The sequence below is a fragment of the Apiospora marii genome, assembly GCF_038362585.1.
Source record: "Apiospora marii strain CBS 49790 chromosome Unknown utg000005l_segment0_segment0, whole genome shotgun sequence".
Classification (NCBI taxonomy): domain Eukaryota; kingdom Fungi; phylum Ascomycota; class Sordariomycetes; order Amphisphaeriales; family Apiosporaceae; genus Apiospora; species Apiospora marii.
In genome coordinates this window covers 172,270-185,154 of record NW_027117377.1, presented here as the reverse complement: position 1 = coordinate 185,154, position 12,885 = coordinate 172,270, and the positions used below count along the sequence as shown (strand labels likewise).

Sequence of the window (12,885 nt, the reverse complement as noted above, 5' to 3'; positions counted from 1 at the left end):
GGATGCTGCTCTCTGTAAATATTGCAGCAAGGACGGTTCGGTCGGGGGATGGTGAAGTCCTATTTATTGGTTGGTGATGGTGGTGGGAGTGGAATTTGGAAATACCCGTATAGAGAATGTGAAGTTATTGGTTCTGTTTCCGTACGCAATCCGATCTGTCTACATACGATACGTGTACAACCTGACTTCCTACTGGGACCGGTCTTTTTCTGTTCAGCTTATGGAGAGTACTGTTTTTGTGGTTGGTAGTATGTGCTGGACACATGGTTGGATAACAGCAGAGGATGACGTCCATTCTATTTGAAGGTATCAATAAGGGGCTAGAGTACAAGTTACGGTGCCTCCTCCTTCAGCATGGTTCTTTCGTTCATTGAGCATGGGTAGAGCTTGTCATGGTAGAGAACCCTACAGGTAATCTTCGTATGGCTGGACACCGCATACCCCGATCAAGTCCCAGTACTGCAACTGTTCCTGTTTACTCCCAATCAGAGGCTGGATTCTCGCTCTCCCGCCCATTAATGGAAGTCCATCGCCATCGCTTTCCCCGTCATGCCTGTCAAGTAGAAGTATCTTCTCGTGTAGCAGCCATCGGGGCTTCAATTGGGCAGGGAGGGTGGCCACGTTATCTATGACCAACATAACGAAACGACACCGAACGACTGGAGACATTCCGGCCGCCCCCGACGTCCAAAGAACTAAGGCGAATGTTGCTTGCTTCAGGTATCCTGGAGCAACAGGGGTATTAGGCAAGGCGAGTAACGAAAGCTGGCGTCCTCTGAAGTGCGCCGATGGCTGATGTGATGTCGAGTTTCGAGCCGCGGTGAGGCATGGCTGCTGCTTCGCAAACCGGGCGAGATGCCGCCGACCATGTTGTTCAACAATACCCAAACAACGTTCTTCCAGGATGTCTCGAAACTCAACGGCCTGCGACATTTGCTACTCGAGTCGCGTGTCCAAATGTTGCCTCCGCTCTCGGCATCACGATGCTGTCTTTCTCTCCTTCTTCTTCTTGTTGCTTCCTTCCTGTAGTACCGAACGGATATTGGTGAGCCAAATACTCTAATCGCTCTATCTCTCTCTCTCTCTCTTATCAAGAAGTCGCGGTCGAATGGGTGGGTAGCTTCACACCTCGTCGTCCTCGTCCACGTCCTCCTCCCCATAGTTCTGTTCCTCGGCGTCCTCGTCCGCTACCATCGTTTTGCCCTGCTGGGGCGTCTCGGTGCCGTTGTTCTTCTTGCGCTTCTTGTTCTTGCTCGAGGTGGGCTCCGTCGTGGCCGCGGGCGCGGAGCTGGGGTCCCGGATCTTGTCGGCCTCCATGCGCGCCGTCAGGGCCTCGTTGACGCGCGCCTGGTGGTCGGCGACGGCGGCGCGGAGGCGGGCGAGGTAGGCGGACTTGTCGGCCGTCGTTAGGGTGGCTTCGTCTTCGGCGGCGAGGGGGAGATCGGTGGCGAAGGTGAAGGGGTCGCTGTGCGGTGCCTCGGAGTGGGTTTGCAGGGTCGGCATTGCCAATCGCGGGTTCGATGAGCGCGCGGTTTCCTAGGCGGTAAGGTTGACAAGAGGCGACGATGATGACTGTGAGAGGGGAGAGGGGTCGAAACCAGAATGGGTGTTGGAATTTGCGGGAGAAGAGGAATTGACAGAGAGGCTGTTGTGACGTTGGTGGTGGTGATGTCTGGACAAAATTGTTGCTGGTGTTGAGGGCCATTTGGATGGTGGGGTAGCGGGGTAGCTTTCGAGCTGGGCTGCTGCTGCTGCTGCTGCTGTGGCTGGAACTTCTGGGGCGTTTAGTTAATTGAACATCCCGTCTCAGCTCCGGGCCACAAGATTGTGTTTGACCAGAGTTCGACTTGTTACTTGAGTGATACACTTACATAGATTGTAAACACTGTGATATCCTTGTTGAGATGGTGCCAGTTATTATTGGGTACACGCGCAGCGATGAGGGTCTGATACTCTTCGGTTGGCATGCCGTTGTGTTCAGCCCTCTCGATGCCGCGATGAGTTTGGCCCCCGCGACTTTGGACGCTGGTTCATTTAGCCTCCAATCCGGGGTATGGCGCCAACATGTTTAATGCTGGCCATATAGCCAGCCATTTCGCCTCTTTTGGCCCTTTTGGCCCCTATGACCCCTTTGGTCTATTTCCGCTTACCATCCTTCACATGTAGGTAGCCAGTAGAGGCCAGTCTTTCTGGCTTTGACAGGTAGGTGTCATGCAAGGAGGGTACTGTTGCACTGGCACAGTTGGGGCCAGCAATATGGGCGTAGGCTACAATGAACCAACTGCAGACACTACCACCAACAGGTAGGGATTCCGGCCCGCATCCCATCATGGAACCAACACGGACAAGGGCAATGCAAGGGGCTATATAAGAAGACATTGGTCTGAACAATTTTGCTGCATTCCTTCTACCAATCTGATCAAGCATTGTGTGAGAACCTTCTTTCTCTTTTCCCATCTCCCTCACCATAACTCCAATGACGCGTTTTACTGGCAGAAAGGACGCTTCGTTTCTGGGTCTTCCCATCGAGCTTCGTTTGATGATATATAAACTAGTAATCGCATCCTTGTACTGCGACTTCGACGTCCGCTGGAACGAAAACCAATACAACAGGCCGCCCGCCATACGTCTGCACCTCATTGGGACAGGCCCGCCCGGTGCGGACGGCTATGGTGAAGATGGTGAGGGTGCCCTGGTTCAACATTCCCGGGAGGGGAAGCCATATTTCTCCGCGCCCGATGGGCACAGTCCCTGGGCCATGTCGTGCGTTTGCCGGACAGTACACGCCGAGGTAATGCCCCTGCTGAACTCGATCGACCTGTCCAACATCTTGTTCGACTTCGAGCATTTCAATGAGGACGACATGCGGCGCTGGATCTCCTTGCCGTCCGCCGATCGCAGCGGCGAGGAGAGAGTCAAGGGAATACGCCGGTGGTCCATGTCCAACTGGGGCTACTGCTCTCGGGCGACCTATTACAACGCATATGGCCGTAGGAAGGATCTAGAAGGAGGGGGGTCTGAAGATGATATTATGAAGGAGTTCAATGACCAGCTGCTCCAGTTTCCCGGCTCTGATTCTGACCTGATGGATTTGGGACTGTCTGATGCGTAAGTAAACAGAATACTCTCAACCACAACGTGTCTAATTAAATATCCATGTCTGTAGGAAAAGGATGGGGGTTGCTGCCTTCTGCAGTCGTGGTCTCAACGTGGACTTTTCGTCAATCAAGCCGGAGACTGAAGACGACATCTGCGATTTCGAAAATGATGAGAGTCTTTGGCGAGCCAATATCTGCAGCCTAGGCAGTGACACATGCAGCGACGTGGTTGGTTCTGGGTTGATGATTGGGGATGAATTTGACAGAGCAGCGTGGCTGCGGGATGGCCAACCTCCAGTCACTGGTCATTTCCTTTTGAGCCTACTACATACGCTTGGCGAATCATCGATGAGTTGACGAAAGGTAACTCTTCATATCCGTCGCCGGACACGGATATACCATAGCGGTCAAATAGCGTTAGCGTGGGACACGCATGAAGCGTCACAACCCCTGACCCCTGCGTTTTCTCGGTTATAGTCGTATGTTATGAAACGTCTAATCTTACTTAGAAGTCTTGGCACAACTATAAGTAGCCCGCCTTTTCCACTTGACTTGACTCTAAATCTGTACCCCTTTTTATTTTTAAGTCATTTGACCATCTTTTTCTTATTTTTTATACACTATATTGCGTACAGCAGTATACCTATACGAACACCACAAGCACAATTTGAAAAGTCCCGGCAATTGAATCTAACACCTTCGATACCATTTTATCTCGACAACTTTTAAAACAAAACATTTTAAATATTTAACAGCTTTATACTCGCCGTCATCATGACAGACGTGGAAATGTCAATGGATGTCGCCACTGGCTATGACCCATTGGCTGTCCAAGCTAAGTATAACGACTATCTTAACCTGGACAAGTCTCGCAACGAATTTATTACCGTATGTCAAATTGCTCTTTTCAGTTGTCGTCTGGAGGGCGTCCATATCTTGTTTCCTTTCTGGGCAAGCACAAAAGATTGATCTCATGTCGTTATAGTCTTTAATCCAGCACCTGGACAACTACATCGTCAAGATTCAAGGCCTAGAAGACAACATCAAAACACTTAACGACAAGTCCGAAAAGGACAACTTTAAACTATCTCAGTTTCAAATTGAGGCCAAGTCCCAGCTTGAGAGACTACATGCTCTCGAAAACGAAAGATCCAAGCTCCAGGACGAAAATAAAGAACTTGTACGTTGCCAAAATCTTCGCATGAGCGCTGGTAGCGAGAGGTTACCTAGGATACTGACCAGCACCCTCATCCTGGTAGCTTAACTGTCTAAACGATGATTATATCGACGACCCCTTCGTCGCCGTTGTGGTCGACGGCGACGGCGCCATATTCACCGACGAACTACTTAACGACCCTATTCTGGCAGCCGACAGGCTGAAGGACGCGATCCGGGCCCAACTCCGGGAGATGACCTCGCTGCCTCTTAACATTCCTATTGTGGTCCGTATTTATGCCAACTTGCAAGGGCTGGCCAAGACGATTAGTGCCAATGGCATTATTTCTCACACCAAAATGGTGGAATTCCCGTCGCGATTCAATTTTGAGTGCGACTCTTTCGACTTTATCGACGTTGGGAGGAACAAAGAGGCGGCAGATTCCAAGATTCGGAGTAAGTCGAAACGTACATTCGTGTCCAAATACAGTAACTGGCGGATGTTGAACACCCAGGAACCGTAAGCTAACGTCTATACTGCATGAAGCTATATTCAAACATTACCTTAAGAACAAGCAGTGTCGGAGGATCTTCCTGGCCGGAGTGAGCCACGACGACGGTTACGTCAATGACCTGAAACCTTTCAAGGACGACCAAGGCGAACGCATTACGCTCGTCGAGTCGTACAAGGCCCGTCCCGACTTCACTCGGCTCGGGTTGCCCATCACGTCGTTTCCTGGCGTCTTTCGGACCCAAATGCTGCCGAGTCACGGGACCGCCCAGCCCAGAAGACAGTCCCAGGAACAGCAGCCCCTACCACCGCTGCAGATGGCTCAGGATGGGCCACACGAGAACGCGGATGCGGTCAACAGCAACTACGCAGGTTTGAAAGAAATAACGAGCCCCGCGTTAGAAGACCAGACCCCGAATGTCAGGGAACTGCTTAAAGATAGGCGCCGCGCCCGAATCTACTACAACCGGAACCGCGTGCGCATCGACGCCATCCTGGAGGGCCCCGGCGATTACGACGCGCCCCATCAGGTCAGTCTCCGGAACAAGAGGGAGAGCCGCAACGGCAGAGGCTTCTGCAACGACTACTACCTGGCCGGGCGGTGCAAACGGCCCGCTGGAGCTTGCGACCTCACCCACGACGTGGCGCTTACCGACAAGGAGAAGGGCGTCCTCCGGTTCTTGGCCTGTAGGCGGTGGAAGTGCAACAAGGGCGTCCGCTGCCGCGACCTGAGCTGCTACCTGCCCCATACCTGTCCTTGGCCCAAGTACCAGTGCCGTGACGGCAACTGCAAGTTCGAGGTCCACCTGGAGGGTGGGGATGAGAGCGATGAGAGGAAGCCAAAGTAAGTTTACACTGACGCATCCGCCAAATTTGTGACTGTACGCCCGTCCAATGTATAGAGGTAGAAGGAGGCCGAGGAGGGGCGGCAAGTCACGAACGAGAATCATTAGGAACGAAGGCTGACATTACTTCCGTTGGCAGATACGTGCTCTTCGACGAGCGCGAGAGGGAGATTGAGCTTCAAGACTAGGTGATGATCGGATTACTTGGGCAGATTGGTATAGCAGTTGGGATGGGACAGAGCCGGCCTGTCTAGGTGATTCATCGGCATTACGCTAGGTTCGCCTTGTGTCATGCACATGACTATTTGCGCAGAATGATCACTGCTATTTTAACATGAGCGGTTACTATCGCGGCTGATTCAACATGAGTCTCGACTGGGACGGGTTATTTAACATGACCTGTTACTGATAATGCTTGTCCAACATGAGCGGACTAGGTTTTAAATATATTCCATGCCTACTATAAAAGAGACAGTTCGTCCTCAGGTCTGGAGAAACCACAACACACCATCTGCCTTCCTCTATTCCCACAGCATCAACAGCCTATCAGTCCAGTCTACTCCCATCCCCATCCCGTCGCCTACAATGCAGTACCTTGCCTTCATCGTCAGCATCCTGGCCAGTGCCTGGCTCGCCGCCGGCGTCGTCGTCTACGGCAACTTCACCCCCACCGAGTCGCCCGTCAGCGTCGTGCCCCACGTCGAGCCCGCCCTTGCCGGCACCACCAGTTGGAAAGCTACCGATGACTTTCAACGATATTGCGCCGCACCTATTATCGACTGGATGTCGCCAGATGATCCGGACATCACCAAGGCCGACTGCAACGTGCTCATTGATTACTTCCTCACCAACAACGGATACTGGACCCTTCAGGCATGGAACAGCTGTGTCAATGACGAGGAATGCGCCGTACTCGCCATCCACAGAACCTGCGGTCTCTGCGCCGCACGCCCAGACGGCGGTATACGCAACCAATTCTTGTGCGTTTCTCCCCCTTTTTAGCCTGGTCCCTATCCCGTTGATGGTATTACGCGGTAATTATACTAAATCGTGGGCGCCTGCCTCCAGCATCGGCAACCGAGACGCGGCTTTGTGGGTGAACAAGGCCAGGGACGCTTACGCCGACAGGAACAATATGAACCTGACCTACGGTGGCGATCAGTGCAAGTCCTCGCCTGCCGGCTTTACGGAGTCGTGCTGGAAGGTCTACTATCCGCCCCTGCATCTGGATGGCGATCAACAATGAATCATGTTTTGTGATCAACCTATGTGATGGGTCTTAGGGAATATGTTCGCCAGTATGTCAAACTGGGCGATGGATTATCCTCATCACAGCTCCAATTAAGGCAACACGGATTCTTTGGCAAACGCTGGTCTCTCTTTGATCTCTTGGTCTTCTCCAATGGACGTGAGCCCATTCGTTTCGGTGAATACTCTGTCGTAGCCCTTTGCCATCAGGTTTGCTTGCCATTCGCGCATAATGCATGCCAACGCTTTGATGCAGCCGTCCAAGCAGCCATTGTGCTGATTAAAATGCAATACTGTTTGTCCTGGTTTCTGGAGCTATATATGAAACCGTAGTCTTCCCTGGGTTCAATCACAGCATCAATTTCATTGCTACCTATCCCGTTACTGCTGTTGCCCTGTCACCGACCGTTCCGACTGACGCAAAATACCAAAATCCACTTACTCGTGCTCTAGTCTCTCGCCATCCGGTTCGTCAAAAGATCCGCGGTCAGCCCATGTTGAGGCAATGGAACGCCCGGATGAATCCAGGGACGAGTCGTCTCCCCTCAACTCTGAGCAGTTCAACATAGAGCAGAGGATACTTCACCCCACCCACTACCAGTGTCAACCGAGATCTACCAGAGAGTCGTCCAATGGGGCAGCTTCAGTGGGAACAGTCAAGACGGAGGATTTCGGCGCGGATCTGGATGATTCCTCAGAGCTATGGGATGCCGTGGCCGAGGTGATTAACTTGACTGGAGACGAACCCGTGACCCGATCATCCAGATGGGCAACGCCCAAGAGAACCCCCAAGGTGTTAACCCGCCGGAATGAGCCCATCGACCCGCATTCTCGTGTTGACGACGGGGACTGCTTGGTGAAGCCTGGTCACTTCGTTGAGCTCGAAGCGGTTTTGCCCGATCTCTGGGATACGACGTTTCTGCTCGTCCAGGAGGTGTATCGACCCGGTGACGACAACATTGATGATGGATTGATGCTCCGGGGCCTACCGTTCACCCGTACCCGCTGCCTCCGCGGTAAGTTGCCCCGGCACCGCAACGAGGTCTGTCTCATCCTGCAGGTTGATGCAGATGACGACCGGCCCGACCACGTCCAGGCTGCCATCGATATCCCACTTCGATACGTGATGGGAACGCGTCAGTTCCACTTTACCAATGCGAGGTTCCCACACCACCGATTCGATGGCACGTACAGTACCGCGGCCGACGTTGAACGATGTGCACCCTTGACCTGCCGGTGGAAATACCGTCTTTTGTACAAGGACGCGGCGGCGCGCTTGAAGCCCAAAGCCGTTCCCACCGAGTTTATGCTGGCTCATGTCAATTCTGGCGATGAAGTAAAGGCCAGGTTCCGGGTTAGTGACTCGGTTCTGATGAATCAGTGGCGTGGCGGGAAAGTCGAGGGGGGCTCGTACGACAAGGTGAGAGGCGTGGACCTCGCGGTTCGAGATACCATGACGCTAGACGATGACGAGGGTCTCGGATTTCAGCAAACCCCAGGAATCCCGCCTGCGAAGCCGGTCGGCCAGCGCTATACATTTGGCGACATGTTCTCCGGCGCCGGGGGTGCGTCGTACGGGGCCAGATGTGCCGGCTTCCACATCCGGACCGCCTGCGACCACTGGAAGGACGCGCTCGAGACCTACCGCCACAACTTCCCCGAGACGGAGCTGCACGGCAAGGACGTCTTCGAGCTGCTGTCGGAGATCCCCGACGGGCCTGAGCTGCACGTCGACGTCCTGCACCTGTCGCCCCCCTGCCAGTTCTGGTCCCCCGCGCACACGGTCGCCGGCAAGAACGACGAGCAGAACATCGCCGCATTAATGTCGTGCCATCGGCTCATCCACAAGTTCCGCCCCCGCCTCTTCACGCTGGAGCAGACGTTCGGCATCCTCGACCCGCGCTTCGAGTACTACTTCAACGCGCTGCTCCTCGGCTTCACGCAGCACGGCTACTCGGTGCGCTGGCGGATCCTGCGGCTCGAGAACTGGGGCCTGCCGTCGCCGCGCAAGCGCCTCATCATGCTCGGCGCGTGTCCCGGGGAGGCCCTTCCGGACTACCCACCGCCCACCCACGCCCAGGACCCCGTCCCCGGCGTCACCAAGCCCTACCGCACCGTCTACGAGTCGCTCCGGGGCCTGCCGCCGCCCAACCACAGCATCGACATCATCGATCTCGACAGCGACGATAACAACGGCCCCAACAACAACACCACCACCACCTGCTGGTCCGACCCCCTGCACCGCTTCCACAAGACCCGCGACGACGTCCCCTGGGACCCGGACGCCGGTTTGTTATTGCGTGCCATCACCTGCAACGGCGGCTACGGCAACCACCACTGGAGCGGCGAGCGCGACTTCACGCGCCGCGAGTACGCGACGCTCAACGGGTTCCCCCGCCGGTACGAGTTCCGCGGGTGCAACTACCAGCGCCAGATCGGCAACGCGTTCCCCGCGCGGTTCACGCGGTGTCTGTACCTGCACCTGCGCCGCTGGCTGGAGAGGGCGGATGCGGAAACGGTGGTGGGGAACCCGGGGGATCCACAGGGGGTGGTGTTTGGGGACGGGGACGAGGTTTCGGATGAAGAAGAGGGCGTTGGGGGAGGGGGTAGAACTCGCGCATGGCCGGAGTGGGATGGTGGTGGGGATGCTGTCGATGATGAAGTCGTGTTTGCGGGTCGGCAGTTTCGGAAGAGACAGCCCTCTGCTCTTCCTGTTGTTGAGTGGAAAGACGACGAGGAAGAAGATGACGACAAAGACGACGACCCTATGGAAATTGATGGGATCGGCGGTGGCGATGTCATTCTCGTTTCGGAGACTCGTCCGGCGTTTTTGTGCGTGGATGCGAATCAGCGTGCGGTTCCGTCGTTTAGGGGGTTCTGGAACTTCCCGGCGTCGTCCCGCGAGAATCCGATTGATCTGGACTTCAGTTAGAATGCGATACGTTGGGCTATCGACTCTCGATGTAAACATTCACTCTTTTGGAACGAACAAGATCTCCCAAGAGGGAATAATAAGAATTTCCCGGGTAAACGGTTATTTTTCCCTAATAACCGCGCTCGACATTGCCCGTTTGGGATAAGACACCGGGATAACGTGAATAAACGCTAGAATAGGAATGAATAAACACCGAAAGTTACTTACCTTAAATTGGATTACTGTACTTTAAGCGGGACAAGACCGCTCTCGTAAAATGGAAAGCTGCATTTGAGGGAATCCTGTTCTCTGCGAACTTTTGTTTCTGCCAGGAAGGCTCAGCAAAAGGGGAAGAAGAAAAGACTGCACTAAAGTTGATTCTTTAGTATAAGCAAACTCAGATATGGGAAAATATCTAACGACACCTCTCAGGCCAATAGACATTGATCCCAATTCCTTTGCCCTTTTGGAGAAAAGAGGTTACTCAGTCGCCCTGTTGTCCCGACATTGACAGCCAATTCGAGCGGATAAGAGAAGAGAAACCGAGAGCAGTCTAATACTCCTCTTTTCAGTCAGAAAGAGACTTGCATACACAAATTAGACTTGCAGTGTATTCGCATGTATAGTCGGCTTTGCTGTGTGGTTGACTGCGATTTCGTGGCTTTGTTCTTTAGTGGAACCCCTGAACGGGTTCCGCGGGTTGCCGCGCGGCCGTTCCCGTCAGCGGCCGAATCGGGATGCGGGCTAACCTTTGGATACATAACACACCCGTGCCGCGATCACCCATGCTATTCGGAACAACTATACAGTTGAAGATTTCACGCCGGAGATTGAACGTGTTAACTCCGTTTGGGATTCCCTCGCACAAATTTGAATATGCCGAAGTTCTTCGCCCGCCTGTGGAAAACGCCCGTCTGGGTCTATGACTCAAGCGGTTAAGACAATGTCCGCAACTATTATATAAGAAAAGATAGACCACCTGTAGAGCTTGGCCTTTTACCTATGACCATACCGAGAAGAACATAATATGAGAAGTCCCGATTGCTTTTGGCCACTTTTAGAATATTCCACCATTGCAGACTCCCCGTTCAATCACCAACACGCCTCAGCAGATATTTGCCCCCTGGCCTCAATGGCTTACAAGAGCACCATCATCGTCACTGGCGGCACCTCGGGCCTGGGCTATCACGCCGCCCTCGATATCGCGCGCGCGTGCCCGGACAGCCAGGTCATCATCTCGTCGCGCTCCGACAAGGAGCAGGCCGCGGCCTCCATCAACCAGGCGCTGGGCCAGTCCAACGTCGTTTACACGGCCCTCGATCTCGGGGATCTGGCCAAGGTCCGCACCTATGCCGAGGACTTTGCGGAGGCACAGCGCCCGCCCATCCGGGCGCTCGTGCTGAACGCGGGCCTGCAGTTCCCCGGCGAGGTGAAGACGACGGTAGACGGCCTCGAGGCCACGTTTGGCATCAACCACGTCGGGCATGCGTTGTTGTTTCATTTGCTGTTTCCGTACTTGGCAGACGGGGCGCGGGTTGTGGTTACATCCAGCGGGACCCGTAAGTATCGCATCAGTATTCGCTTACTCTATACACCCTTTTATCAAGACCCCCGACTAACCTTCCGAACCCGCAGACGACCCGGAGCAGCTCACCGGCATGCCCCCACCCCTCTACGACACCGCCGCCGCCCTCGCCCACCCGACCCCCGAGCTCGCCGCGTCGCACAGCGGCCGCCAGCGCTACGCGACCAGCAAGCTGTGCAACGTGCTCTGGACCTACGCCCTGGCGCGGCGCCTGGCCGAGCGAGTTCCCGAGCGGGGAATCACGGTGACGGCCATGGACCCCGGGCTGATGCCGGGGACGGGGCTGGGGCGCGAGGCGGGCGCGGCGGCGCGGTTCCTGTTCACGCGGGTCCTGCCGCACGCGATCCCGCTGCTGCGCGTGCTGGCGCGCACGCCCAATGTCCACCCGCCGGCGGTGTCGGGGGCGGCGCTGGCGTGGCTCGCGGTCGGGGACGACGACGACGGCGAGGGGGTGATTCGGGGCGTGTCGGGGAAGTACTTTGAGGGGCGCCGGGAGATTCGGTCCAGTCGGGATAGTTATGGTGTTGAGAAGCAGGAGGATCTTTGGCGGTGGACGGTGGGGTTCTTGAGCGGTGGGGATGAGGAGGTTCGGAGACGGTTTGAGGAGTTCAGGTGACCTGGGTAACAGTGGACTCAGGCTATGGTAATATAATTGCCGTACATGTAATATTGAAAATTTAGGGACTGGGTAGGTACATTTTGGGAACATGGAAAACTCGCTTCTTTTGAATCCTACTGCTGAGGCTATAACTTGAAAGAAACCTTTTTAAACACCATTTTGACTTGAGCCTTCGTGTTCCTTGCCATTATCGTCTTCGCCTTCTCCCACTCCCCTGTTCCCGCCCTCATCTTGAACCGTTATGACCCAGGGCGACCATGCGTCATCCCTGGGGGGTGCGTTGGCGTAGTTGTTGAGGGCGGACCACTGGGCCTGATCATTCTGTCCGTAGCTGTAACCGATTTGATGATTGGGGTCCGCTGTGGCATCTGTCCACACGTTTGAGTTCCCATCTGGCGCCGACAAGTACTGTAGACTCGAAGCGTGTTGGGAGCCAAGGCCGTTGTTCGTAATCGCCGGGTCCACCATCCAAGGGGCTGTTGTGGAGTAGGAAAGGTTGGAAGGGGTCTGTGGCATGGAAGTGTGCGCAGCGGACGCGTCGTTCGAACTCGCAATGTTGGCTTGATTTTGGACCGCCTGGTCATTGGCCACGGCATTCTGGGAACCCGATGCAGTTCTGGTGTTGGTATGGTGTCTTGGCCGGTGTCGTTGGTGACGCCGGGAGTGTCTGTCTCGGGAGTTCTTCAAGACAGGCTTGGTTAGTAACGGTGGGTTGCATGCAAGACAGTGAGCCAACATACCGCTCTTTCTGACATCTCGTAGTTTTCTAACTGATAAGAAAGCGCGGAGGTACGAGAACCTGTGGCGTAGCTTGCCCCAAATCTATTTCGGGGTACAGGAGTCCATCTCGCCCCTTTTATAGACCTGGAGTGGTTTCGGCATTCGATCGCCATGAAACCGAGCCCTAGCC

General features: G+C 54.8%; 7 protein-coding genes across 7 annotated transcripts; 5 read left to right on the top strand and 2 right to left on the bottom strand.

Moving 5' to 3' along the window:
* Nucleotides 1-1,122: 1,122 nt before the first annotated feature.
* Nucleotides 1,123-1,503, bottom strand: PG985_007953 (uncharacterized protein; the record flags this gene model as incomplete). Its single annotated transcript, XM_066827721.1, has 1 exon — nucleotides 1,123-1,503. One exon carries the CDS (start codon nucleotides 1,501-1,503, stop codon nucleotides 1,123-1,125), a length of 381 nt encoding a protein of 126 aa, XP_066682633.1.
* Nucleotides 1,504-2,476: 973 nt separating this feature from the next.
* PG985_007952 (uncharacterized protein) lies at nucleotides 2,477-3,455 on the top strand (the record flags this gene model as incomplete). The annotated part of the gene is made up of 2 exons (XM_066827720.1): nucleotides 2,477-3,108; nucleotides 3,167-3,455. 2 exons carry the CDS (start codon nucleotides 2,477-2,479, stop codon nucleotides 3,453-3,455), a joined length of 921 nt encoding a protein of 306 aa, XP_066682632.1.
* A 417-nt stretch (nucleotides 3,456-3,872) lies between these two features.
* On the top strand, nucleotides 3,873-5,797 carry PG985_007951 (uncharacterized protein; the record flags this gene model as incomplete). Its single annotated transcript, XM_066827719.1, has 5 exons — nucleotides 3,873-3,986; nucleotides 4,096-4,278; nucleotides 4,358-4,709; nucleotides 4,801-5,608; nucleotides 5,749-5,797. The coding sequence occupies 5 exons, from the start codon at nucleotides 3,873-3,875 to the stop codon at nucleotides 5,795-5,797; spliced, it is 1,506 nt and encodes a 501-aa protein (XP_066682631.1).
* A 397-nt stretch (nucleotides 5,798-6,194) lies between these two features.
* Nucleotides 6,195-6,855, top strand: PG985_007950 (uncharacterized protein; the record flags this gene model as incomplete). The annotated part of the gene is made up of 2 exons (XM_066827718.1): nucleotides 6,195-6,589; nucleotides 6,678-6,855. The coding sequence occupies 2 exons, from the start codon at nucleotides 6,195-6,197 to the stop codon at nucleotides 6,853-6,855; spliced, it is 573 nt and encodes a 190-aa protein (XP_066682630.1).
* A 507-nt stretch (nucleotides 6,856-7,362) lies between these two features.
* On the top strand, nucleotides 7,363-9,728 carry PG985_007949 (uncharacterized protein; the record flags this gene model as incomplete). The annotated part of the gene is made up of 2 exons (XM_066827717.1): nucleotides 7,363-9,676; nucleotides 9,709-9,728. 2 exons carry the CDS (start codon nucleotides 7,363-7,365, stop codon nucleotides 9,726-9,728), a joined length of 2,334 nt encoding a protein of 777 aa, XP_066682629.1.
* Nucleotides 9,729-10,903: 1,175 nt separating this feature from the next.
* Nucleotides 10,904-11,972, top strand: PG985_007948 (short-chain dehydrogenase; the record flags this gene model as incomplete). The annotated part of the gene is made up of 2 exons (XM_066827716.1): nucleotides 10,904-11,330; nucleotides 11,407-11,972. The coding sequence occupies 2 exons, from the start codon at nucleotides 10,904-10,906 to the stop codon at nucleotides 11,970-11,972; spliced, it is 993 nt and encodes a 330-aa protein (XP_066682628.1).
* Nucleotides 11,973-12,122: 150 nt separating this feature from the next.
* On the bottom strand, nucleotides 12,123-12,730 carry PG985_007947 (uncharacterized protein; the record flags this gene model as incomplete). Its single annotated transcript, XM_066827715.1, has 2 exons — nucleotides 12,123-12,572; nucleotides 12,716-12,730. 2 exons carry the CDS (start codon nucleotides 12,728-12,730, stop codon nucleotides 12,123-12,125), a joined length of 465 nt encoding a protein of 154 aa, XP_066682627.1.
* Between the last annotated feature and the right edge of the window lie 155 nt (nucleotides 12,731-12,885).